General features: G+C 38.8%; 1 protein-coding gene across 3 annotated transcripts in view; it reads left to right on the top strand.

Moving 5' to 3' along the window:
• Positions 1 to 26307, top strand: part of wdr18 (WD repeat domain 18) — a 127894-nt gene extending 101587 nt beyond the window's left edge. The window contains exons 7-9 of one of the 3 annotated variants that reach the window (XM_052037780.1): positions 8902 to 9068; positions 20192 to 20260; positions 22501 to 26307. In XM_052037780.1, the coding sequence (XP_051893740.1) occupies positions 8902 to 9068; positions 20192 to 20260; positions 22501 to 22629 (365 nt within the window). In that variant the 3' untranslated portion in view covers positions 22630 to 26307. Of the gene's footprint in view, positions 1 to 8901; positions 9069 to 16973; positions 17033 to 20191; positions 20261 to 22500 lie in introns of those variants that run through there. The other 2 variants (XM_052037779.1, XM_052037781.1) reach the window with 2 other exon arrangements.
• Positions 26308 to 26568: the final 261 nt, after the last annotated feature.

The raw sequence follows: 26568 nt of genomic DNA, 5'->3' as shown, positions 1-26568 counted from the left end.
TGGAGTACCAACCAGGTGGACCACTGATTGTGCTAGGTTCATCTGGATAAAATTAGTTCTGATGACCCACTCCCTCACCGGTGTCAGGCTATAAACTTGGATTAGCCACACGTTCCCCCATTTAGGAAGAGTGAAGGAAATTATTTTGGATACAGCCCTAAACTCTTTAACCTTGCTGCTAATTACATTTCCCTCCTTAGCCACTCTTTTTGATTAAATCAGTCAGTTCAAATTCTTGGTATCCTATTTGATATCAAGATATCCCTTGGTATCCTCAGACTTAAAGCCACTCTGGACTAAAAATTGTATGCACTTTAACTGTGAAGATAAAGCAATGCAAGGATGGCTGGGAATAGATTTTTATGAAAAGGAGAAATGCATGTGCTGGTGCGATTATCTTCACTTGCTCATGTTTGTTTCCTTGATGCATATATTTTTCTTCATCATTTGGAATCCTTTTAGGATTTTCTAAATTTGCTGGTTTGCATCTTCAGTTCTTAGCTGCTGTCAACTTTGGATCAGGCCACCAGACCACTAACTTAAAAAAAAGGCAAATTCCGAAGTGCCTTTGATGCCTTTATTCAAAGTTAACCAGGGAGTGTGATGGATTAAACTCATTACAGCCTGATTTTGTTGCATAGGGGAAAATTCATTCTTAACATATAGTTCAATTGGGGATTTTCTCTTTAGGACAGTAGAGAACTTCTGAAAATTTCAGTCAGTCATTCAGTTATGCTAAGGCTTGCATGACTATATCTGGGAATAGGAGGCCAATAAGATTTTTTTGGCTTAGGTCTGAGACTGCACTAGCACTACTACTAACCTACTAGTCCTCTGGTTAAGGAAGTCACTTTAGAAGAGATATGAAGTAAGAGTAACTGATGGAGATTTGTAATTTTTTTCTGCATGAACATGTTAAATTTCTGATGCAAGATATTCTGATACCATTAATCTTCCATATTTTAGTCTGCTTTTTATTGGTGCAGGAGTTAATTGTGGCATTGGATGTTTTAGGTATTTGATATTTAACCGGTAGCAAGCAGTTGCTCAAATTGTGCTTCCCTTAGAATCAAAAGTTCACCTCTACCATCCAGGATCATGTATATAAAAGCAAGGAGTGGGGGCACAACAAAGGCATGTTATTGCAAGTTTAAACTTCCTCACACTATATCCCCAGTCATCCATGAGACACAATGATCAATAATTTCATCATTTGAAAACATTTGCACGTACAGCAGAAGTTGTGGAAGCTCTTGCCCTGCTTTAACTTAATTTCAGTCTGTGTAATAAATCCCCGTTGATCCACATTTTTTGCTGTGGTCAGTCAATGCTGTATTGTCTCTCATGGGCTCATTATCACTTACTCAATCAGATCGACCCTCACTGTGCCTGATCATCCCTTTTAATTTACAGAGGCAAGTCTTCAACCACATCTCAATAGGAATTACCAACTAATACAGAACGTTTATGATCACCTCTCCGAACAGGAAATTGAGGGCTTGACTCCAGTGAAGCTGCTTTTGATCTTCCGTGGATGCATGGTTATGACTAACCCTAATGCTTTCACAATGAGCAGTAACCGACTCAACACCAAGGTTTGCATGGTTCACAGAATGGTTAAAGGATGGATCTGCATTCCCAGGATTGGTTTGAATGAAAATCCAATTTCCTCTCCACATTTTTTTAACACCTAACCTCTTCCCCCCCCCCCCCCCCCCCCCAGCTCCACATCCTGCATTGAGGAGGGGGGGCCCTTTAAATTCATTGACCATAAGATATAGGAGCACAATTAGGCCATTCAGCCCATCAAGTCTGCTCTGCCATTCAATTATAGCTGATTTTTTTTTCCCCCAACCCCATTCTCCCACCTTCTCCTCGTAACCCTTAACCCTCGTACTAATCAAGAATCTATCGACCTCTGCCTTAAATACACCCAATGACTTGGCCTCTCAGCCCTCTGTGGCAATGAATTCCACAGATTCAACACCCTCTGGCTAAGAAATTCCTCCTCATCTAAGTTTTAAAGGAACTTTATTCTGAGGCTGTGCCCTTGGATCCTAGACTCTCCTATTAATGGACGCATCCTCTACATCCACTCTATCCAGGCCACTCAGTATCCAGTAGGTTTCAGTGAGATCCCCCTTCATTCCTCCTGAACACTGAATACAGGCCCAGAAATGTCAAACACTCAGGTTAAGCCTTTCATTCCTGAGATCATTCTTGTGAACTTCCTTTGGATCCTCTCCAGGGCTAGCACATCGAGTTGCATTTACATTTGACACATCCCAATGAATCATTCCCAGGGTTTCTACATCTAAAAGGTTAACATCCTATAAACATGGCAACTGATCATGTAATTTTTGTGTCTCTGAATAATTAAAGTTTATGTCATCACAGAATAAAAAGAAAGTTTTTAAATATGAACAGAAACCAGGAGCAATTTTTTGCCAGATTTCTCTTATTTTCTTTAGCTACCTATACATATCATTCTCCAAATGTCCACTCATCATTTTACTGTGAGGAAGGTCTTCACAGCTAAACTAGTATATGCTTGGGATCAACACATTTTCTAACAATCACACAGGAGATTTGGCGAGTCTTGTCCCTAACCCAGTGTGTTGAGTTCAGTAATAAACATGGCCCATGGTAAGATCATTTAATCTATTCAGACTCTACTGTTTAAGTATTTATGACATTTCATGTTACTTTGGTCAAGAACCTGAAGAAACCAAAATAATACAGGAGCAAAACACTGCAGATGATGGAAATGTGAAGTGAAAATATAAAATCCTGAAAATACTTGGGTCAAGTAGCATTTGTGAAGGAAGAAATGATTAACCTTTTAGTGCACTGTTCTCTCATCAGATCTCAAGTTCATGGAATTGAAATTTTTTTCAAGAGTCCTTTTGATCTGATTTGAATCAGCATTTAGTGGTGTTAACTGCTCATGTGCATGCTGTGTACCAGATGTTGAGATGTAGAAAATGGTGAGAGAGAAACAAATGGCATTTAAAAAAAAAATCAGACTAAAGTGCCTCCTCTAACTCAGCTGGTGAGGCAATTGAGTGCCTAATCTATACACATCAGTATTCATAACATCAAGTTTTTTTGGAAATTTTATTTAGAAATTTTAAGTATTCCTTAGATACCAGAATCCTTGAAGCAGATTCTGCATTCCTTAAAAGTCTAAATTTCACCTGTACTGTTCAAAATTATGTAAATAATATCAAGATGCAGAGCATAACAGTTATGTCATTTGTAAGCTTACACTTCCCCATGCTGTGTCACCAGTCTCATGAGGGATTATATTTGAGATTATTGCATTAAATTAATAGTTCAAGTATTGATTTAGATTTTTATTTTGCAAATTACCTGTCTACAGTGATCACCAAACAACTGCTCAATTCTAGGATCATTTTAGATTCATGTGAAATCTCAAAAGCTTCTTGGATTTTTGTTTGCTGAAGAAGTTTGGTGGGGGCCGGGTGGTGGGAAGAAGTTTGCTTTAAAAACAAAATATTTTCACAAGCATTATTTAAAATGCATTGTAAAAATATATGGGTAGGATGGTAAAGTCTATACATTGAAATTATTTCTCAAAAAGCAAGGTGTTAGGCTGCTTCATTGGGAAGAAAATGAGCAGGCGTTGTTTGACGGGGGCCCTCTTCCCTGGTGGTGAATGTGGTCCGCTGTAAGTCAGAAGGGAAGCCAGCTTTGTCAGTCCTATTTTTATACAGGAAACTGCTAGGGCAGACTTCCAGATGCAAAAGGCAAGGATAAATAAATGTTAGTTTATTCGTGTATAAAACAGCTTAACAGTTTGCTCATTTTGCTGCTTTTGAAAAGGGTGTATTAATATGCAAAAGGCTACATCCAAATTTATATTTTATTATATTTTAGATTATTGCTATCCAGATTCACAGCAATGTGATTGACTCTGAATTGCTCTCTGAAATGACCCAGTAAGTCATTCGGTTAGGTCAGGCATAGGATTGAAGAAGCAATTTCTCAGCAAGAGTAACTCCACTGCTGTTCTCCATGTAGATTCCAGCAACAGAGCACAATGGCAGATACTGTGGTGTCAGTGTCACTCAGTAAGCCTGTGAAAATCTGGCTCTGCAGAAGTCTGTGGAATTGCTTCTATCTCTACTGTTGAACTCGGGTGGTTCCCTTCAGCAACAATGAGGAAAAACTTAACCAAAAAGATGGAAAGTGGATAGACTGCCTGGCATCAACCTAGGCAATGGATTTAAATGCAGAAAGATCAATCCCAATCAAATGAACCTTGCTGAATGCTCAACAGCAATTGGGGACTAATGTCCAAATTAAAACAGCTGTTGCACAGATTAGTTGAGCAATGGTCTGATAACATTACAATAAACAAAATCAGATGTTACAGCCAGTGTCGTAGACTCCTCCGAAACAATCTCGGGGTACAAGCGTCCCACTGTCAAGAGAGGCTTCAAGAGATGGGGGCATCATCAGGATACACATTGGAGGGAATGGCTCTGGAATTCTCAACATTAACTCTAGACCCTATGAAGTCTTGTGGGTCAGGTCAAAGATGAACAGAGAAACCTGATGGTGAAATTCTAGAACAAATTTTCCATCAAAATGGAGATATCTAATATCTCAGCAGGCTTAAAGGTGGATAAATTCCCAGGGCCTGATGAGACATATCCCAGACTGTTATGGGAGGCAAAGGAGGAAATTACTGGGGCTCTGACAGAAATCTTCAAACTTGAGGGAATGTGGTCCCTTTATTCAAGAAAGGCAGCAGGGTTAAGCCAGGTAATTACAAACCAGTGGGTCCAATATCAGTGATTTAAAAAAATTGTTTTTTTTTAAACAAAAAAGTTCTGAGCAACAGATTTAATCTGCACTTGGAAGCAGGGATCAGTCAAGTGTGATCATGCTTTAAGGGGAAATCCTTTGACTAATTTGATTGAATTTCTCAAGGTAGTGATTAAATGTGTCAATTACGGTAGTAATTTTAATGTAATCTATGTGGACTCTAGTAAACCCTTAGACAAGATGCTACACTGGAGACTTGTTGAAAAGATGAGCTTTTAGGATCCAGGGCAATTTGGCAAATTGGATCCAAAATTAGCTTGGTGATAGGAGCCAGAAGGTGATGGTTAGAGATTGTTTTTACAAGTGGAAATGGTGTTCCACAGGGGGCAGTGTTGGGGTCCATAATGTTTGATGTATTTTCATCTAGATCATTAATGTATATATTTTGTGAATCTGCAGATGATACAAAATGGTGGTATTGTTGATAAGAGGCAGTTAATCTTCAGCTACAGAATCATATTGATCAGTTGGTAAAATGGGCAGAGAAACAACAGATGTAATTTAATCTGAAAAATCTAAAGTGACCCCAGGAAATAGTGGGGAATAGTGGGACTTGCTGTGCATGTCCAAGGTGAGTAAGAAGGCACAAGGAATACTTGACTTCATTGCCCAGGGCATAACATAAGAGCAGGGAGGTCATGGTACAGCTATATACTGTGTGTTGTTCTGGTCGTCACACTATAGAATTGCACTGGAGAATGCAGAGAAGGTTCACCAGGATGTTGCCCCAGGTTGAACATTTCATCTATACGGAGAGACAGGATAGGCTGGGTTTGTTTTCTTTGGACTCAAGGGATTGAGTTATAGAGGGAGATTGAGCAGGATAGGACTTTATTCATTTGAGTGAATAAAGTCCTATCCTGCTCAACCTCCCTCTATAACTCAATCCCTTATCTTTGTAGGAAGATGAGAGGTGGTCTTAGAGGTGTGTGAATAGGGTGAATGCACAGTCTTTTGCCCAGGGTTGAGGAATCAAGAACTAGAGGACGTAGGTTTAATGTGAGAGGGGAGAGATTTAATAGGAACCTGAGGGGCAGCTTTGTCACCCAGAGGGTAACCTATATATAAAATGAGCTGCCAGAGGAAGTGGTTGAGGCAGGTGCATTAAACCTATCCATGCATCTGTCCGAGTGTCTTTTCAATGTTGTTAGAGGGATACAAGCCAAACATGGGCAAATGGGACTTGCTTAGATGGGCATCTTGGTTGGCATGGACCAGTTGGGCCGAAGGACCTGTTTCTGTGCTGTATGACTCTATGACTAGAAGGCTGAAGAAGGACTTGATTGAGGTAGACAAAATTATGAGAGGCAGAGATGGGGTAGACAATGAGAAACTTTTCCCCTTAGCAGAGATGCCTTTAACCACAGGGGTATAAGGTAATACCTTTATGGTAAGCGTTAAAAGATTGAGAGGTGACTGGAGGAAGAAATATTTGATCCCGAGAGTGGTTGACATCAAGAGCCCATTTCTGAGGAGGGGTGGGTGGTGATGGAGACTGGGGCTTTCATGTTTAAGATGTACAGATGAGCGTTTGAAACGCCATGACACTGAAGGCTGGAAAATTGGGACTAGTATAGATGAGTATTTGATGGCTAGCACAGACACAATGGGTTGAAGGACCTGTTTCTGTATGTATTCTGTATTGTATGTCCCTCTGCTTCTATGACTCTAATACTTGGAAGAGGAACAAAGAGTAGCAAGGGCATTGAAGGCAATCTGGATGGGGACTTCCATCACCAAGAATGGTTCAGTCGCATCACGGCTGACCAAGCTGGCCAGGTCCTGAAGCACATACTGCAGACTGGGTCCGTGGCAGATGGTGAATGAACCAGCACCAGTGTAACTGTCTGACTTTATCCTCACCAGTCTAAATTTGTAGATGCACTTGTTCATGAGAGCATTGGTAGGGATGGCTGGCAGACAGTCCTTGAGTTTCATATTACCATTATCCTAAAAGGAATAGACTTGGAATGGATCTGGAGGCTTAAAATTGGCCATGCACAATGTGCTGTCTGCCATCAACAACAGCAGATTAGTATTGCACTGCTTCTCATGGTCCAGCTACTCCTCACTCCACAATTACCATCAATCCAGGAGTTCAAGCCTAGTTTAATGAAGAGTGTAGAAGGGCATACTGGGGGCAGCACTGGGTGTACATTAAAATGAATTACTGAACCAGTGAAGCTACAAATACAGAACTATATGTGCTGATAGAATAACAGCATGGAACTAACTGATTCCACAAATGACAGATCAGATCAAATGTCTGTAGTCCAGTCACATCTAGTCATGAATAGTGATGGACAATTAACCTGCAAACAGTAGCAGGAGGCTCCAATTACATCTCCTTTAATGATAGCAGAGTCATTCAAATGAGTGCTGATCCACCGAGTGGTTAATCTATTTCAGCTTCCAACTAAGGTACATACTAAATGGAAAATGCCTGGACTGCTTACATGAGTGTCTGATACCACTGTGCTCCAACGGATATCTGGGAAAAGCCAGCATTTGTTATAGGTTGTTTTGGTCTAATAGGATAGGTCAAGTAGCTTCCTCCTGTCTTTTTCTCCATCAACAAAATTTATATGGGAATGCAACAATTTGATGTTACTTATTATATTATAAACAACAGGATTGCTAATAGTTTTGTAGATAACATTAGGTTGTCCTTTCATTTTTGTCATCATTATGGTTTCCTAGACTTCATGCTAATTATCACCAGGGTTGATTGAGTTCAACATACAACAAATATATTCAGTTAAATCATGGATTAAGTTGACTTTGCACTAAAGGTCCCAGTTTGGATCTTTTATCTTGGATTTATTGATTCAGAAACTTGAGGTCGGATCCCACAGCTGAGGAGCTTAAACTCAAATATTTAAATAGTGCTAACCGTGAAACTACTGGATGATTGGTTTAGAGGGAATCCTGCAAACAATTACTGGTGTGATTCCAGACCCACCAATGTGCTTGGCTCTTAACCACCCTTTGAAATAGTCATGCAACCCGTTGAGTTCAAAGGCAATTAGTGATGCACCATAAAGGCTTCCCTAATCTGCCATGTCCACATCCCATGACTTGAATGAATTTTGAAAAGTGATTTACCACTTACTTTTAGGGGCTTCTTGTAAAAGAACAGTTATACGGATGAGGTAACAAGGGGCAGCCTGAACATATAGAGTTAAACCAGAAAGAATGAACACTTTTAGAAGTAGAATGAAAACTAACAGAACGATGGAAACTATAAAAAGTATTGCATTTTCCAGGTCATTAAATATTCAAGTGTTAAGGTTGCAAGCTCATTTATTTAACAGAGTTTTGGAGACTACTAAAATGTTTTAAAAAAACTGAAATAGTTTTTGTCTTAAAATATCTGACTTTCATCAATAATTAAACATAATCAAACTGCTTTGTTCTTAATAATTAACTCAGAAAACTATATCCACAAATGTAGGTTTCATGCAAAAGACAATCTCTTCCTGAAACATGATAATTTTTCTTTCAGATGCCGACAGATGTGCATTTCCAGTATTTGTAGTAATTTTTTTTTTAAAAGCTCAGATTTCTCTCTTCAGTGTTAGAAGATTGTTTAACACGTAGGTGATAATACCAAACTGAAATAATTATGTAATATTCCATGCAAGGATGAATTTATTTTGAACTCCTAAAAAGACTCTTAATTTTGATGTAATTGCTCTTGCTCTCGCTATCATGTTTTCGCTCTCTTCTCTTTATCATACTTATTCTGGGAGTCCCTCGTATTGATGCTGGCTCCCTGAATTGGGGAAATGTTTTTATTTAACAGTATTAATGATGCTAATGAGAAAGAATTGTAATTTGCATTTGGGCAAAAGTCAGGGAGTTGCATTTATTGAGAAATGAATTGTGATCTGATTTCTTTTAATATAGATGTATTTTTTTGGAAATTAATGATACTTTATTCTATCTACTGGTTTGATCCAAACCAAGGATAAATAGCGAATGGATTTGCAATGCCGTATCTTAAGTACTATCCATTTTCTAACAACTCATTGTATTTATTTTTAGGACCAGTGACAAATGCCTTTCTGATGATTGCTTCAGCTAACATGTTTAACCCTGACTGCAGACCCAACATAAGTCTTCCAAAATTTAGTAAACATGTACGCAGCTCTGAGATCACAGAAAGTGAAGAAGGATGTGCTATAACCCTATGTCTTCAGCATGGCCAGAAGGTAAGACTTAGTGTTTTGTACTTTGGTGCAAACATTCCAGAGCGATATTGCACAAAATTGGACTGACTGCTGCATTACACTTCAGGCATTGTGCTTTTCTTTGTGTTTCTCTAGAGCCAGTGAATTGATGCTAGGTAGATTTTCTGCAGTGTGAAAGGTGGAAATATTTTCAATTTACTGAGATCCCTCACAAAACAGTGAAACAGCAGATCCACCTACACTAATTATACTCTATGCCATTAAAGTGACATGCCTCCTGAATGGAATAACATATCTGAAACACAAAATATTGTGTCTATCATTTTGGTATGAGCTTTGTCAATCTTTATTTAAAGTAACTGTATGGGAATTAGCTAGTTCTGCTACTGTTTATCCATATGTATTTTTCTTTCTCCACTGATACTGCCTGATCTATTGGGATTTTCAATTACTTCTGTTTCTCTCTTCACAGATGCTCTCTGACTTGCTATTTTTAAACTTTGTTTTCAGATGTTCAGTATCCACAAAAATCTGCCACAATTAGACAGATAAGCAAGTTTATCGCAATTTACCATATCTGTGGATTTCAGCATAGATGCCCCACACCAAATTCTCTTCCTCAATCTTTGCCATGGAGTTCCATGGAACAAACACTCCCTAGCACCATTCTCTGTGCATATCCAGCCTAATGCAGTAAACTCTGGAATTACCCATGGATGAAAGTTGTCTTTCTGTCTCATGGCCCTATCTGCAGACCTAGAGTATTTATCATGTGATTCGTGGTAATCCACAGCTATATTTTGCTACCTGTTTTCTTCAGTGATATGTTATCAACCTCTCAACAAGATTGATCCAATTAAGTATCACTAAGCTAATAAATAGCATCTGCCTCTTTTGCATCAACTCTTACTCTATGCCACTTTCAATTTACCCCCAGTTCCCACCCCACCTTGGGTTCCTTGCTTGTGCTGAACCACATGGTATTCATTCATCATGCATCATGTTCAGTCCGGCTCTGAAATGAGTTTTAACTTTCTTAAAAAAACAATCCATTATCACAACTTCATCCTTCTACCTTCATAGCATTGACTGCGTGCCCTACTTAACTGCAAATTCCACTTTTTTTTCCCAAGCCATGCAGTTCATTTAAAACTCCACTGCCCGCCTATCTCTCTCTCTCACCCCGTTGACCTACACGCTCAGTGTGCCAGCACTTGGCTTTAAAATCCCCTTTGTCAATGACAAGCACTGAGCAACAAACAACACTCCAAAAACAACAAATCAAAAGGCAGAGCCCAGAATAGAAGGTTTAAAATATATGATGCATCAAATTGAGAGAGTTGAAGACACTGCTGCTTATACATTTTAAACTGTTGCAGCAATTAGGCTATTTAGCAATTCCCATTTATGTCTCTAATGCACAAAATTTCCAGATTATTATTAGCCTTGCCAGGCGCTACCTCATTGCTGATTCTGCAGCAAGGCACTGGTAAACTAGTCATATTTTCTGTTTTGTCATTTTCCAAAACAACAAAGTTAGAAAATGTGTTGCATTTTGATGTCTTAGAGCAGCTGTTTGATTGAAATACTGCAGTAACTTGCAACATTTTAATATTTAACATTAGAATTTTATTTTGGATGTCAAGTTATTTAAAAAGTGATTGGTGTCAAGAAACATCATTGCTTAATTGGGTTTACTGTATGGTAAGTGTTTAGTTTACTTTATATTATGGTTTCATGTAAAGATATTAAATTTTCAACAAAATGGTTTAAAAAGCTTCAAGTTAGCCAGTAAGAAAACAATGTCTAAGGTTCTGTGTTTCTGGAGCTTAATCTTTCAGAAAGAAACTTAAGTTTAAATGTGTTTGTAAAATTGACCAGTTGTACCCTATGGTTATTGCTAGGCCTTGGATCTATATTTCATGGCTTCTGATCTCATATTTACTGTATCTCCAAGACTGTCTACTTCCATCTCCTTACTACCACAATACTGCAACTGCTACAATACTTCCCTGGCCAATCTTTCTCCCCAAATCATGGTCTAAATCTAAATTCACAACACATCTCAATTTCTAAGCACCCGTGTGCTCACTGATCCTCAATGTTCTGATTTTAAAATTTGCATACGTCTTCATGTGCTCCATTGACTCTTCTCCAGCCTTGCAATTCTCCAAAATCTCAGTGCTGCTTCAATTCTGGTCTTCTATGCAATCTAAATTTTTATTACTGGCTCATTGGCAGATATTGTTAACTTGGAGGTTTACCAAGCAATAACAGAGGCAAACAGTATTTTGATCTTTTATTGCAAGAGGATTTGAGTACAAATGTAGAGATGTATTGCTCCAGTTAGGTACAGCCATCATGAGACTGCATCTGGAATATTGTATGCAGGTCTGATTTCCTTGAGGTAGGACATACAATAAACATACCCGCTCAGTATTTTTTTTCTGGGATGATTGGTTTATTGTACAAGGAGAGGTTAGGCAGACTGGGACCAAAATTTTGTATGTTCAAAATTTTTTTTAAAGTGGTTTGACATGGTGATGCAGTGTTGCTGTTTCCTCTGGCTGAATTGTCCAGAATCAGGGGTTACAGTCTTAAAATGGGAAACTGGACATTTACGAAGAGTTGAGAACTGTAGGAGTAGTGAATCTTTAGAATTTTTATGAGGGGTGTGGAGGTTTGGCTGCTAATGTAATCAAGGCAAAGAATAACAGAATTTTAAATATTAAGGGAGTCAAGGAATATGGGGTTAGTGTGGGAAAGTGGTACTGAAGTAAAAGATCAGCCACAATCTGATTGAATGGCCCACTCTTGCATAAATCTTTTGTATTTTATGTATCATACATATGCGGCTGTCTAGACTACAAGTACTGGAATTCCCTCCCACAACTGGTGCATTTCTCTCAGTTTCATTTTGTCAATCCTATGTTAAAGCAGTATGTTAAAATGAAATTGTACCTTGATAATCTCTGGTGAATGACTGGAAATCAGTGCAGTGCATCATTGCAAATGAATAAACTACATAGACAAGGTAAATTGAGGCTCCTTAAACTTAATTTAATTTTTGAAAGCTTGTTGGTTTAGGAAGGAGGATAGAGATATAGTTCACTGTCTTTTTGCTCCTCTAGAGAAAGGAGTTGTTTACTGACATTTATAGCTGTTTGATTACTGACTTTTCATGCTTTGGAATATCCTGAGGCTGTAAAAGTCATGATATAAATTTTATTTCTTAATGGGATAATGCCTACATTTCTATCATGGTAGGAACTCTAGTTGCAGAACTCCCACCTCCAGAAGTACGTATTGATAGACTTTAGTGAGCTGATGTCTTTGGAACACAGTCAGAAGCATAGAAAATGTTACTTAGTTTCCCAGTCATTCAGTAGGTTAGTGACCTGGAAAGATGTAAAACCCTAAAGCCATAACTTCAGTCCTAGCCTTCTGTACATTATCAGCTAGAGGTGTTGTAGGAGTAATGTAAATGACCTCCATGCCATGTGTCGGGGGAAAAAAAAATCAGCCAAACATACAGCATTTGATCACTATTTAGTGTCCTGCTGGGATGTGTTCATGTACATTATTGGTTGAGGACAGTAATGATCTTCTGTCCACAATCATAGAGCCTGCCAACAGTGATGTTCTAGGCTAACAAATGGATGTGACCACTTGAGCGAGGTCCTGATGGGAGAGGGCTGTTCTGATGGGACAGTGATCCAAACACAGCTAGTAGAATGGGGTGTTAAAGAAAATGGATCCTCATCACCCATTGATCTGAGTAGGGCTTAAAATCCTGTACTGGAGTCCATTTTATTTTGTTTATCCTGTCGTGTTTCACAATTTAAATGAATATCCAATTCATTGTGCATCCAATACCTGGAGTAATCTTGTGTCACAAGTTGTAAAGTGCAACCTGACAGATACAGCATAAAACACTGCTATGTGGTGGCAGGGTAACTTATCTTTCAGCTTCACCCATAAATTACACGGGTTGTGTGAAGCATATTTGTTATGGAATTTATTTGAGAAGGCTGGTTGAAGAGGGTAAATGAACAGTAACCATTACCCAGTAACAAATTCTGCCTCATTTTGAGGTTGGTACACTTTTTTTTTTACAGAATAGGAGGGTTTGGGCTACAATATATTGCGCTTCTAATTCCTTAATTTCTTGCAGCAGTTTTGATGACAATGGCAACTCCACTGACTATCCCAGTCTAATCCCATGCAGTATTTTTAATTCTATCCATTCCTCTCAAATCCATTAATATACAGGCACTGCCTCTACTCCTATTTGGGCACACAGAGTTCAGTGAGTACAAGTTGGCAATTTGCAAATGGCATTGCAATCAAGTTCTGATGCATTCATAACATTATCATTTTGTAGCAAGGATAGTAATCAGAGCAGCAAGCTTGGACTAATATTTCTTTCCCTTCCCTTGCCCAAGGTTTTCTCTTGAGGCAAATGTAGGCTCTCTCCTTTCGCTGTTCCCTATTGGAATATATAATGCAAGAGAGTTCAGGCGTAGAAATAGGTTTGCTTTTATGGAAAAATAAAATGCTTTCACTGATATGTTTCTCTGGAATGGTGCATCCAACAATTCTGTAAAATGTGATGATAGATATGAGAGAATTGTCAACTTCAACCATAAAATACATGCATGTGTAAGAGTACAGTTTCTGCCCTCCCTAGAAGAGCATTTTGAGCTACAGTATAAGAGGCTGTATCTGTCACTGGTGGTGACAGTAAGCAGGTTAGGTTTGAGAATTAGATGAGAAATATCCTGTATTATTTTAGTATTTCTTCCTCCACACCCACTCCCTCCAACAAAAAAAAGCGAGTTCTGGATTAATGCTATCACATTTAGAATTAACCAGTACAACTGCTAATACTGCATGCAGTTGACTTCCCTTTTTTTTTTAAATATTGAAATTTAGTAGAGTATAGGATGAAGACAGCATTTAACTTCCTTAGCTGTGATGGCCACATATGGTTAAGTAGCACTTAGTAAGTAGATTTGTATATAAAGAATGCCATTTATGTGATGGGAATTTTTCTTTGTGATCAGTGATTATGGATTGCAAGAGTCGATGTTCTTGGGGCTGCAAGGGATGGAAAGAGGGCTACACTTATAACCAACCCCAATATTTTGCAGCAGTTGTTCTGACATTACTAGATGCCAAATAGAAGCCAAATCAAAAACTAGATGCCAATGCTAAACAAAATTATTGAACAGTAATAGTACAAACTTTTAGAAAACTGATATTTATATATCAATAGTTAAGTTTTATTGTCTCCTTTAGTAGTGAAAATAGTACAGACTTTGTAACACCAGTAGCAGGCTATATTCAGAGTAATATTTCACACATCTGAATTTCTTTGCCTCCCCAACCATAGACTATCTTTCTCTCCAAATTTTTCAGATAGACCTCATTAGATACTGATAAATATCTACAAAAAGTAATCAGCTTGCACTGATTTTAAGTCATTGAAAATTTCAGAGAGCTTATTTGAAATTCTACAAAGGTACATGTCCAAAATCAGTTGCTGACATTGAAACTTTATATTTATACACCAAGATTATGGAAAAAAGGTAAGTTCCTCCTTTTCCCAGCATTTGCCCAGGATGCAGATAAACTCCACTGGGATTTCCATTTTATCCAGGGGCAGTTGTTAGGGAAGGACAATTCCTATTTGGCAAAACGTGGAGTGCTTTTAACATTACAGATCAACACATTTGATGTTAAATGCTGGGTTTTTCTTTTTCACTTCTGGCTCCATCCCTCCAAAGTAACTTTTCTCCCCTCTTCTGTAGATTTTTCTTTGCTACAATTTAAGGGGTTGGCAGTCCTCCAGCACTTCACCCAGTTCAATTTTCAAGTGTGAGCCTTTTGGGTGAAGAATCAACACGTGAGATCCTTTTCTTATGCGTGTGATGACCTCCCTGTAGTTTTTCCGAAAGTGTTTCTCCTGACTGACCTTGGTTTTAACTTTTCTGAAACCATGTCCCAAACAGAATAGTAACTTTCTTGCTGTTGCATTGGTTTAGATCTGATAAGGTGTGAAAGAGAGAAGGGAGTTTGTTTCAATGCAAAAAAATAATGCTATAGTACCAGCCTAAGTAAACTCTGCTGTGTCCTTGTCTTGTCGCATTTACCTATCACCTTCCAATATGGCAACTGCTCAGATTGTAAAATTCTTATCCTTGCTTTGGAATCCCTCCAGATCCTTGTCTCTCCCTATCTCCTTCAACCCTCCAAGGTGTTTGAAAGCCTCCAAATCTGGCTGTTGAGTCTTCCTGAATTTAATCACTTCATCTCTAGCAGCTGTGCTTTTAGTTGCCAATACCCTAAGCATCAGAATTCCTACTTCAAATCTCTCTCTCTCATTTTTATGAAGTTCAAGGTTAATAGCAGGATTCTGGGTAGTGTGGAGGAGCAGAGGGATCTGGGGGTTCATACCACAGATCACTGAAAGTTGCCTCACAGGTGGATAAGGTAGTTAAGAAAGCTTATGGGATGTTAGCTTTCATAAGTCATGGGATCAAGTTTAAGAACAGCAAGGTAATGATGCAGCTCTATAAAACTCCGGTTAGACCACACTTACTGTGTCCAGTTTTGGTCGCCTCATTATAGGAAGGATGTGGAAGCATTGGAAAGGGTGCAGAGGAGATTTACCAGGATGCTGCCTGGATTGGAGAGTATGCATTGAGGAGAGACTAAGTGAGCTAGGGGTTTACTCTTTGGAGAGAAGGATGAGGGGAGACATGATAGAGGTATACAAAATATTAAGAGGAATAGAGTAGACAGCCAGCACCTCTTTCCCAGGGCAACTTGCTCAATACAAGAGGGCATGGCTTTAAAGTAATGGGTGGGATGTTCAAGGGAAATATCAGAGGGAGGTTTTTCACCCAGAGAGTGGTTAGTGCTTTGAATGTGCTGCCTGGGGTAGTGGTGGAGGCAGATACATTGGTCAAGTTCAAGGGATTGTTAGATAAGCATATGGAGGAATTTAAAAACGGGGAGATATGTGGGAGGAAGGGGTTAGATAATCTTAGGCATGGTTTAAAGGTCGTCACAACATGGTGGGCCAAAGGGCCTGTATTTTGCTCTATTGTTCTGTGGAATGCATTTTGACCAAGCTTTTGCTCTTCCATCCTAAAGCCTCCTTATGTGGCTTGGCCAGATTTTGGTTGGGATGTTTTGCACTAAAATGCAAATACAAGTTGTTTTTTGTTAATGTTTCAGAATCTGAATCTTGAGTGGCAAGGTTCTTGATTTGTGGGACTTGTCAGTCGAATACTACCATGGTAGACAGCGTGAAATCATTTAACATAAATAACTCTTCATAACGGCTTTTAGTATGAACTAAATTGTTATGGATCTTTTTTTTAAAAAAATCAATAGCAAGGAATGTGCTGCATTCAAAAATCAAAAGGTTCCAGAAACCTTTTAAAATGAAGTTAGTTTATATTTTGTTAAAGTAAAAGGAAGGCCAGACAGAAAATAAGTTAACTAAATTTCCATACATGAAAAATACTTTCTAACTCTTCAATTTGAATGCACTTGTGAATGTTGCAGTGAACAGAACAAGAAAATCTTCATTTGAAGTATACTATGAATGAAAAATAAATGAACTTATTACACACTTTATCCTGCCTTCAGCAAGCTCCACAATGTTATACTATTAATTACTTTTGAACAGCAATTCAGTAGACAAACAATTTGAAATGTAAGCAGCAGCATTTGCAGTGAATTTAGCATTTCCATGTTTAGTGGAGGGCACGTGGGTCAGAATACCAGGAGGAATGCCCTGCTCTTCAAGTAGTGCCAAAAACTTTTGTTGCTTGCCATTTTAAGTAGACAAGGCTTTGGTTTAGCTTGTTATTAAAAAAAATTAGTGATAGAAACAATGTATTGTTCCCTCAGTACTGCATTAAACTGCCAGCCTGAATCACGTGCTACAACATTGCAGATTTGACTCAGAGGTGAGAATAACTAAGCCAAGCTAATGTATAATACTGAATTATGCAGTCATGTGATTCCAGCCAGGGAACTGAACTCAGAACCATATGGTTGTAGCAGTTACTTCATCTTGTGCTTCCTACCACTCGAGCTGGGCTTACCTTCATGCAAAACATTTCTCCCAATGTTGTTCTTCACGCTCAGAAACAATTCCAAATTAATGACTCTCTTGCCAATAACTTTTCAACCAGAGGAAATAGACAACCATTCACAATCAAAATCTTTCATAATATTGAGAATCTTTATTAAATTGCTTGGTCTTCTCTGCTTCATTGGAAGTATTCCCAGTACCTCATAACTATGGATTTCTCATAACTATTGATTCCAATTTTTGGCAGCATCCAGCTGATTGTACATTCTCCAGGGTTTTATTACCCTTTCTGTAATGTGGCTCCACAAAAATGTACACTGATCTTTAATTCTAGTTTAGCAATTACCTTATATCAACACTTTCTTATTCTATAATAAACTGGGTGAAATTAGAAAACTGGAGCAAGAGAAAAATTGTATCTTGGGAGTTTGGGCATGTGGGGATGGGGCAGATATTTTCTTCTAGGAAATCCCATGGGGTAATGCCACCACCTATAACTGAGCAAGTAGGTAAAATAGTAAACCACCTGGGACCTGTACTACAAACAGGCTGGTTTCTCAACTATGATAAAGTGTCCAGTTGAATTCTTCAAAAATTGCCTGCAAAAATGGCTTGCATCACGAATGGCCTTTAGATGACATACAACAGCTAGAGATGCCAATGAAGCCTGTATTCTAAAAGTGAGTCAGTGCCTTCAGAAGAGGAAAGTGAACAAGAAAACAATTTATGAAGTGTTACTTGGTGAGAAATTTTGCCATTTACTGTAGAATGACTACATCAGGGGCCCTCAGCAGGTTGCTTCAACATGAAATGTAATATATACTGGACTCTACTAAAATCTTAAGAGTTTGACAAAATTGCATGCCTGAGATACATCAATCAAGTTTGTATCTAAACACATACTTTTATGAGATTGCCTCCATACTATAGATGGGAATCAATGTAGTAGCCCATCAGTTAAAGTTGCTGTCTACATAGTGTTTGCATGTTCTCCTTATGACTTTGGGTGGGTTTCTCCAAGTGTTCCGGCTTTCTCCCACATTTAAGGCACATGGGATCTAAGGCAAGCTGACGAATTGGTTTGGTTATAGGAGGTACAGGGTAGTGGATGTTTTTATTTTGAATGGAAGTCTGTGACTAGTGGTGTTCCACAGGCATTGGTGAGGGAACATTTGCTTGTTTGTGATGCATATTAATGACTTGGATGTGAATGTGGGAGATCTGACTAAATTTATGGATGACACCAAAATTGGTGGTGGTGTGGATAGCACGGAAGGTTGTCCAAGCTCGCAACATAGATCAGATGGAAAATTTGGATAGCATATTGGCAGGTGGAATTTATTCCTGACAAGTGCGAACTGATGCATTTTGGCAAGTCAAGTAGGGGGTAGGACGTATACAGTAAATGACAGGGTACTCTGGAATGTTGATGAACAAAGTCTATATATCTCAATGTGGCAACATACATCAGAGTGGCGAAGAAGGCATAAGATGTGCTTTTCTTCATGAGTTGGAGCATATAATATAATAGTTGGGGTGTTGTGGTGCAACTTTACATACACTGGTTAGGCCACACTTAGACTGTTGTTTCCAGTTCTGGTCACTGTACTATAGGAATGATGTGATTGCATTGGAGAAAGTACAGAGGAGATTCACCAGGCTGTTGCTTGGATTGAGTACTTTAGTCACAGGGAGGGATTTGATGAGGTGGGGATAGAAGGTGTAGAAGAATGCAGTCCTCATCCAGGCAAATATTGATAAGTGTAGGTGGGCAAAAATGTCGGCATACACCTGGTAGGCTGAAGGGCCTGATTCTACGCTGTACAACTCTGACTCCAGAGATAAGCTGGTTAATAGGCAACTGTAAATTACCCCTAGTGTAGATGGGTGGCAAGAGAATTAGGAAATATGATACATGAAAGAATAAGTTACAGGGAATATGTTGCAGGATGGAACTGATGGAAATGCTCAGAGCTGGCATAGACTCAATGGGTTGGATGGCCCCTTTCCACATCATAAGGAAAATATTAGTATCAAAACACTTTACGTTGTGTTGCAAGAATTCTCTCTTTTGAGTTTGACAAAAGTTTGGTTAGAAACCTTTATCTGTCTCAATCTTTCAGATTCTTTTCTGTTGTATTAATATTGCTATGATCATTGCTTCTCTGAACTTTCCCCTTTTGTTCTTTCTAAACTCCAGTTGCTGGCATGTCTTTCCTCATTTCTGGTGATCAAAATTTATTGCACTATCTCCTATTGCAATTCATTCATTTGCTTCTTCTCAAACTCAAATACTATTCCCCAGACACTGACTTTTTTTTTTGGATACCTCCCTATGTGCAGTCTCTTCTTGGGGTAAAGACCATAGATTGGGTTAGATTCTTCAATAAGAATGTTGATCATTATAGGATTCATTAATTATGCAAACTCACAGTCCCACTCCCCCACCAACCACTTCATTTCTAAACACCTTCTGGTTTGAACTGCCTTGCAGTATGACTTAAACAAGAAATATCCATTTGCTGTTAGGAAACAATATCATCAATACTCTGACATTATGGAATAGATTTGTGTCTGAATAAGTAATTCAAAGATGTGTGCTTAGCCCACTGCTCTACTGTCTCTACACTCATGACTGTGTGGCTAGGCACAGCTCAAACACCATCTATAAATTTGCCGATGACACCACTGTTGTTGGCAGAATATCAGATGGTGATAAGGAGGTATACAGGAGTGAGGTAGATTGGTTGTTTAAGTGGTATTGCAATAACAACCTTATACTCAACATCAGCAAGATTAATGGTTACTACCATCAGGGAGGAGGTACAGGAGCCTGAAGACCCAGTGTTTCAGGCACAAAAAAAAACAAATTTCACAACATATGTCAGTGATAATAAACCCGATTCAGAATTCATGGACTGGGTGATTTTTGCTTTTATGTTGCATCATTTACTGGGAGTAATTGTCTTTTTTGAAGAAAAAAAAGTCATTTATATTTTTGTTCTAAATTTCTTTTTGTGTCTCTCAATAGGAGGCTCAGGAAAGCTACCTGGAAAAATCTGAGGAGTTGTATTCTGTTATGTGTGCTGCTGCAGATAAGGTTTGTCTCACGTTAATGAATTCTTTGGCAAGTGTAGTTTAAGCTCCATACAGGATTCTGCCTCGGTTGATTCCCGTGATTTTCTGCAAAATGAGTTTCCTCAGTATCAATCCATTTTCTTCTGACTGAGCCCACTGTGCAAAATAATGGCATACTATTTGAACAAGAGGAACAACAGCCTGGCTTCCATGGGCAATAGAAAAGTATGTTCACAGGAGCTAGCACCCATTCAAAACTGCCTCTCAGATGTATTTTCCTAAAACTTGCATCAATTAGCACCTGCTTCTTAGGAATGAAGCATGAAAAACTTGGATTAGGTCATTTCAGGGTGAAACAGTGACCGTAACAAATTGGATTGGCCACTTCTGTGCAAGATACAAAGCAACACAGCTGACTATAGTATCAGAAGTGTAATGTTTCTACTTTTACCCTCTTCCAACTAAAGTTGAAACTTCCATGTTACCCATGGAAGCCAGGCTGATGTTTCTCTCATGGAGATAGTATGCTGTTGTTTGCAGTGTGGGCTCATATCAGATATTGCATGGCAGGCAATAAATTAAAGACTGATTATCGCTGGACAAAAGAATATGGCAATCTTCAATGGACTTTGCCTTTTTGTTTTAGACAGTCAACCTGTCTATGCTGATCTTCCTGCATCTCTGTGGCATTGGGGCAGCAATTGTGTGGGCCTTGCAATTTCCCTCACCTCCACAGCTGCCCTTTTATATCATTGGTTGGTGGCTGTCAGCTAATGTTCTTTAATGTCTGAAGAGCTCACACACAGAAGCAACAATGTGGGTGGCAATTGTGGGCTTTCATTGCCATTTCTATCAGCATCTGGGTAATTGCTGTTTCTTTTGAGGTAGAGAATACAATAGCACTCTTTCAAATAGGGATATTTTGGGCATGGTATGTGACAAGCATTGCCTGCAACAATGTTTTTTAGCACAGGCAAATGGATGCAGTACAATTTCCAGGCAATTGTTGGGACCAAGAAGGAGCTTTAAACTTCTAAACTTGCTTCAGGTAACATAGCATGATATTGGTGTGTCACATAGAGGATGCTATACTTGCTCTGATAGTAGTGGTATAAAGCAAAGCTATTCCTTTTCAGAGGAATATCATCCCTGATCTCGATTAATGCAAAATGCTAAATGTAAACTCAACTGTTATAGAGATACTGTACAGAAACAAGCCCTACTGCCCAGTGACTGCCAACCATCATCCACCCTAATCCTATGTTAATAGTTTTTTTATTCTTCCCACACATTTTCATCTACTCTGCCCAGACTATCACTCGCCTACATATCAGGGGCAATTTAGTGGCCAATTATTCAACTGACCCATGTCTTTGGGATGTGGGAGGAAACCAGAACACCCATGGGTGAATGTTGCAAACTCCACACAGCACCCGAGATCAGGATTGAATCTGTATCTCTGACACAGAGGCAGCAGCGCTACCTGTTGTGCCATTCTTGAAAATGTTTTTTGTGACTTGATATGCAAAACAAAAGTTAACTTGGAGGTAGTGTTCTTTCACTAAGGAAGTGTCATACGTGTAGAACTCTACTCACATTCTCTGATTCTTCTAGCTTTGTTATTCTTTGGCAAGAAACATTGTTAATTTCCTTCACTGAGTACACATTTGACCTATACAATTTTCATGCATACTTAATATATTGAAATAAAGATTCATCTCACTGACTATTAGGATCTTGCAAATGCGGAATTTCTAACTTTATACAGTCATTGTTTCCTCTGACAAGAATTTGAAATGATATTTAAAATGGTGCCAGCATCTTTCACCTGGGCTTGTCAATAAAAGTTGCTTAGCAGAATACACAAAGGCTATTCTCAAGTTATTTTATCCCAGGCTGCTGCTGCAAAAAAATGTTTTCCCATTATAATTTGAGGCAATTGAATAATATTTAGAAATAAAAATGCTGGAAATTGCAATACTTTCTACATACTTAATTTTTCAGGGGGGGGGGGGTGAAGGAGGTCCTCAATCTTTAGAATGTACATAAAGATCAACTTGGCCTTTTCTCTTTCCAGATACTGAGAGCCCTGTTGTGTATATACAGTCTTTAAAGAAATTAGACTTGATTTCCAGCATAATCTAATTTATAATTTACATCCTTTCAGACAAGCTAAGATCAAGATCATTACTGTTGGTATTTTAAAAAAATTGGAGAAATCTGCAATAAATTATTCAGATACATTTTAATTTGCCTTTGCAGCACATGTTGGGAGATGGCGAGAACACAAAAATGAGAGTGGCTGAGTTGGAAGATGAACTGAAGACATTGAAGAAGATCAATAGAGACTTGTATGATTTTTCAGTGCAAGTTCTGACCAAACAGACATAAGTAAAAGATGAAAAAAGAAAATGCTGCAAATTATGTGGCTGTGTCAAACATTAGTATTAATATCAACACCAGCTATGTAAAATGAATTGGTACACTTGAGCATTTCCAATTGTGTCCTATTTATACAAGTCTGTTTAATTTGAGTTATTTGTACTGAGCTTTCAGAGGTCAGATGTTTGTCTCCTGCACTTCTTCCCATTTGCAGAGTCAGGCCCAGTTAAGTCAGATGTTTCTTGAGCTCATTTTACATTGTCCATGTGGGCTTGTTAGCCATGTCAATTCCTAATAGATGTGATACTATTATTGGCAGAGTACAAGCTTGCCAGATTTGCTAATCTTGATGTGGAGGGGCCAATTAATATTTGGCCTGCTGAGATTTTAATTTTGCAGATGGTATTGCCTTTACCTTCTATTTGTTTACAAATACAGCAGAGCCTTGCCTTCAGGTCCTCCCCAGGTTGCTGTTCATAACCCAGACAGTTCACAAGTCAGAACTGCAACCGTGAACAGAGTTTCCTCATTGCAGAAACTCCTCCCCCCCCAGCAGCCAGAAAATCCATACTGCCAGTCTTCCAAGCACTCGCAAGTATGAGCTGAGAAGGACCTGTACACTGTGTGGCCCCAAGTGCTTGGCAGTTTGAGCCCTGTTGGCACAGTCTTATTTTGAGAGTTTTGGGGAAATAAATGGTTTGGCTAGGGCTGTTTTCACAGTTTGGTTTTCTTTTTGAGCTATGATCAATTATATCAATAATTTTAGATACTCCACAAACTTACTAGAACATGGACTTAAAGCTTCCTAGAATTCATATAGGAATCCTGGCTTCCCCTCTTTCTCTGGGGAGTTTACCTTTTATTTCCCCAATTCCACAGAGCAGTGTGAATCACAGCCACAGACCTACGTTTGTGCAGTCTCTAAGGTGGTTTCCAAACAAGGGATTTGAGATTGTGATGTTGAGATAGTTACTGAAGGAACTGTGATCATGTGGTACTGTTGTCACATTTTGATTAGTCAATGCTAGAATATTTTGCTGATTTTTTTTTATAAATTGTGTGTGTTTGACCAATGAAAGTGGTTAGAATCCCAACTCCCACTGTAATGTCTGTGTTCCAGTTTGTACCATGTACATTTTCTGTTTGTTTCTGGGAGCATTTGTCCAATTCTTTAAAAAAAGTAAACAATGTTAACTTTCTGTCCAGCACCTGTACTTAATTCTATTTGAAATATGATTCAAATTTGTAAGAATGCACCCATTCTGACTTGAAGTCAATATGAAGTTTTACCACAAGGATTTGCATTTATTTATTAATATAAAGATGGCAACTGCACAGCACAATAAGATGTTAAGTTCAGTATCATGATAGGAACTGCAGTATATCTAAATAAAGGACAGTGGCATGAAGCAAATACAAGTGAATTTTCAACAGTCATTCAGCATAGTTATGTGCTAAATTGGGATGTTATGTTGTAACTTTACAGTATTGTGTGCAGTTCTGGTCACCACACTTCAGGAAGGATGTGATTGCATGAGGGAGTTTGCAGGAAATTCACCAGGATGTTGGTTAAATTGGAGGACTTAGTTATGGGAAGAGATTGGATAGGCCTGGCATGTTTTTTCTGGAGTGAAGGAGGCTGAGGGGTGACCTGATAGAAGAACAAGATTATGGGAGGCATAGATATGGTAGGGGCATCATAAAAGAGCATAGGTTTTAGTTTTTTTTAATATACAAAAAGAACAGTGTGGTTGATATCTAGAACATGCTGGCAGAGGTGGTGGAATCTGATACAGCTACTATGTACAAGAGGCAATTAGACCAGCACTTAAATAGGCAAAACATAGAAGGATACAGCCAAATGGGATTAATGCAGATAGGCAAACAGATCAGTATGGATGTGGTGAGCTGAAGGGCCCGTTTCTGTGCTGCACAAGTGATTCCAAGTCAGGAAGGATAAGCCTTGATACTTGTAAAATTGTCAGAATGAATTAAATTGTTTAGCAATAATGGTGGCAAGTAGAAATTGCCGAGTCTACTAATCACTGTCACAGTTATTACTGCACAGTAGACCATCCAGTCCAGCTCTCTAGTGCAATCCAATTTGTCCCATTTTCCAGCTGTGTTATGTAGTTGTATGTTCATTTCCCTAAACTTGGCTTAGAATTTAAGTTGTTGGATTGTTTCAGTATTTGGACAGTATTAGTTCTCTAGCCTGTTGATAGCCAGGTTTATAGAGAAAGAGTTACAGGTTCACAGAAAAATTAAGAGAAAAACTTAATTTTGGTGCCTAAGAGCAGTGCTCTAGAAGCAAAAAACTTCAGGGAAATTGAAAACACTATACAATTCTCTGGAATTGCCCACAATATTTTAACCTATGTTGTGACCTGCTGTGTAATGACCAAAGGGGAAGGTGTCACACAAAGCCAACATTGATGCCATCAGAAGGCAACAAGACCACAGCAACAAAGTGAATGACAACCAATTTAGTAACAGAAGTAATTGCAAGATTCAGGTAGTGAAATTGGCACTGGGCTCCCACTTGCAATGAGGGCAGTTACAATGAGGCAGAAGTCTACAGAAAGAAAATGCATTTAGAGCTGCCAGCTGATTTCACATTAGAGTCCACAACAAAAAAATATGCCTCCAGCACTGTAGAGAATTATGAGATAATTAGTTTTATTCTGCTTTCTGTATGTACTGTGCTCAATTCTAGTGCTTGACATTAAAAGATCCATTCTGTTCATCAGCTTTCATGAATACAGGAAATCTAAATGTTTAAATTACTTTTAGAATTCAGTGGCAAACAATGAAAAGTAAAATAATTCCAAATGCTGCAAATTTCAAAATCAAAATGCTGGAAACACTCAGCAGGTCAGGCAACATCTGCAGAGAGTAACAGAATAAAGGTTTCAGGTCAGCAACATTTTACCTGAACTAGAAAAGGCAGGAAATGCGTATGTGTTTCATGTGGGGAGGGAGGGATAGTGAGAACAAAGGGAATTACTATTAACAAAGTGTCCAGGTGACATGGATGCTGCTGTTAATGTCAGAGAGAAAGTGAGGCCTGCTTGTTAATCATAGCTAATCTGTTTGGAGGTGGTGTAAATAGAGGGGGGAAAAACAATGCAAAAGAAAGTAACAATTGACCATTGCAGGAAATTGAGCTACAGAGAATGCTGGAAATAATCAGCATGTTTGTCAGCATCTACACAGAGAAAACAGAAAAACTGAGAGATTGTTGAATTCAATATTTAGTTGCAAGGGCTGTAGTGTGATTAGATGCAAGACGAGTTGCCATTCCTCAATCACACATTAGGAACAGTATAGGAGGCCAAAGTCAGAATGTGAGTGTGATGGAGGATTAAAGTGAAAAGCAACTGGCTCAGGGTCACTCTTGCAGACTGAATGGAAGAATTCTGCAAAACTGGTCACCAGATCTGTGTTTGATTTTTGCCATCAGCTCCAAATGGAGAGCAGAAAATTTGAAGCAGTCCAAGCAAATTGCTGCCTCACCTGCAAAGACTTTTTGGGTTCCTGGATATAGGTAGAGAGCAGTGGTTGGATCTTCTGGCATTGCTGCGAGCAGGGGAGTGGTTGGTGGAGATGGAAGAATATAACCAGGGTCCCTGAGGAAACAGTTCCTTCAGAATACTGAAGAGGGAAAAGGAGAAGGTGCATCTGGTGGTGGAATTCAAATCAAGGAGGCAGAAATTATTTTGGATGATTTGATGTAGAAGATGGTGAGGTGGAAAGTCAGCTCGGGGGGGGGGACCCCACATTTGCAGCAGCTGGAAGGAGACAAGATGAGACCAGATTTGCAAGAAATAGAGCCAATGCAATAGAGCCCTCTCAAAGCACAAAGCCATGGTTAAAGGAAAAGGATGACAGGTCTGAAGCTTCATCAGAACAGATGTGACAGCACCAAAGAAACTTGAATAATTAAAT

The sequence above is a fragment of the Pristis pectinata genome, chromosome 24 (genome assembly GCF_009764475.1).
Source record: "Pristis pectinata isolate sPriPec2 chromosome 24, sPriPec2.1.pri, whole genome shotgun sequence".
NCBI classification, from domain to species: Eukaryota; Metazoa; Chordata; class Chondrichthyes; order Rhinopristiformes; family Pristidae; genus Pristis; species Pristis pectinata.
Note: the sequence above shows the minus strand (reverse complement) of the source record. Positions and strands in the feature narration are given on the sequence as shown.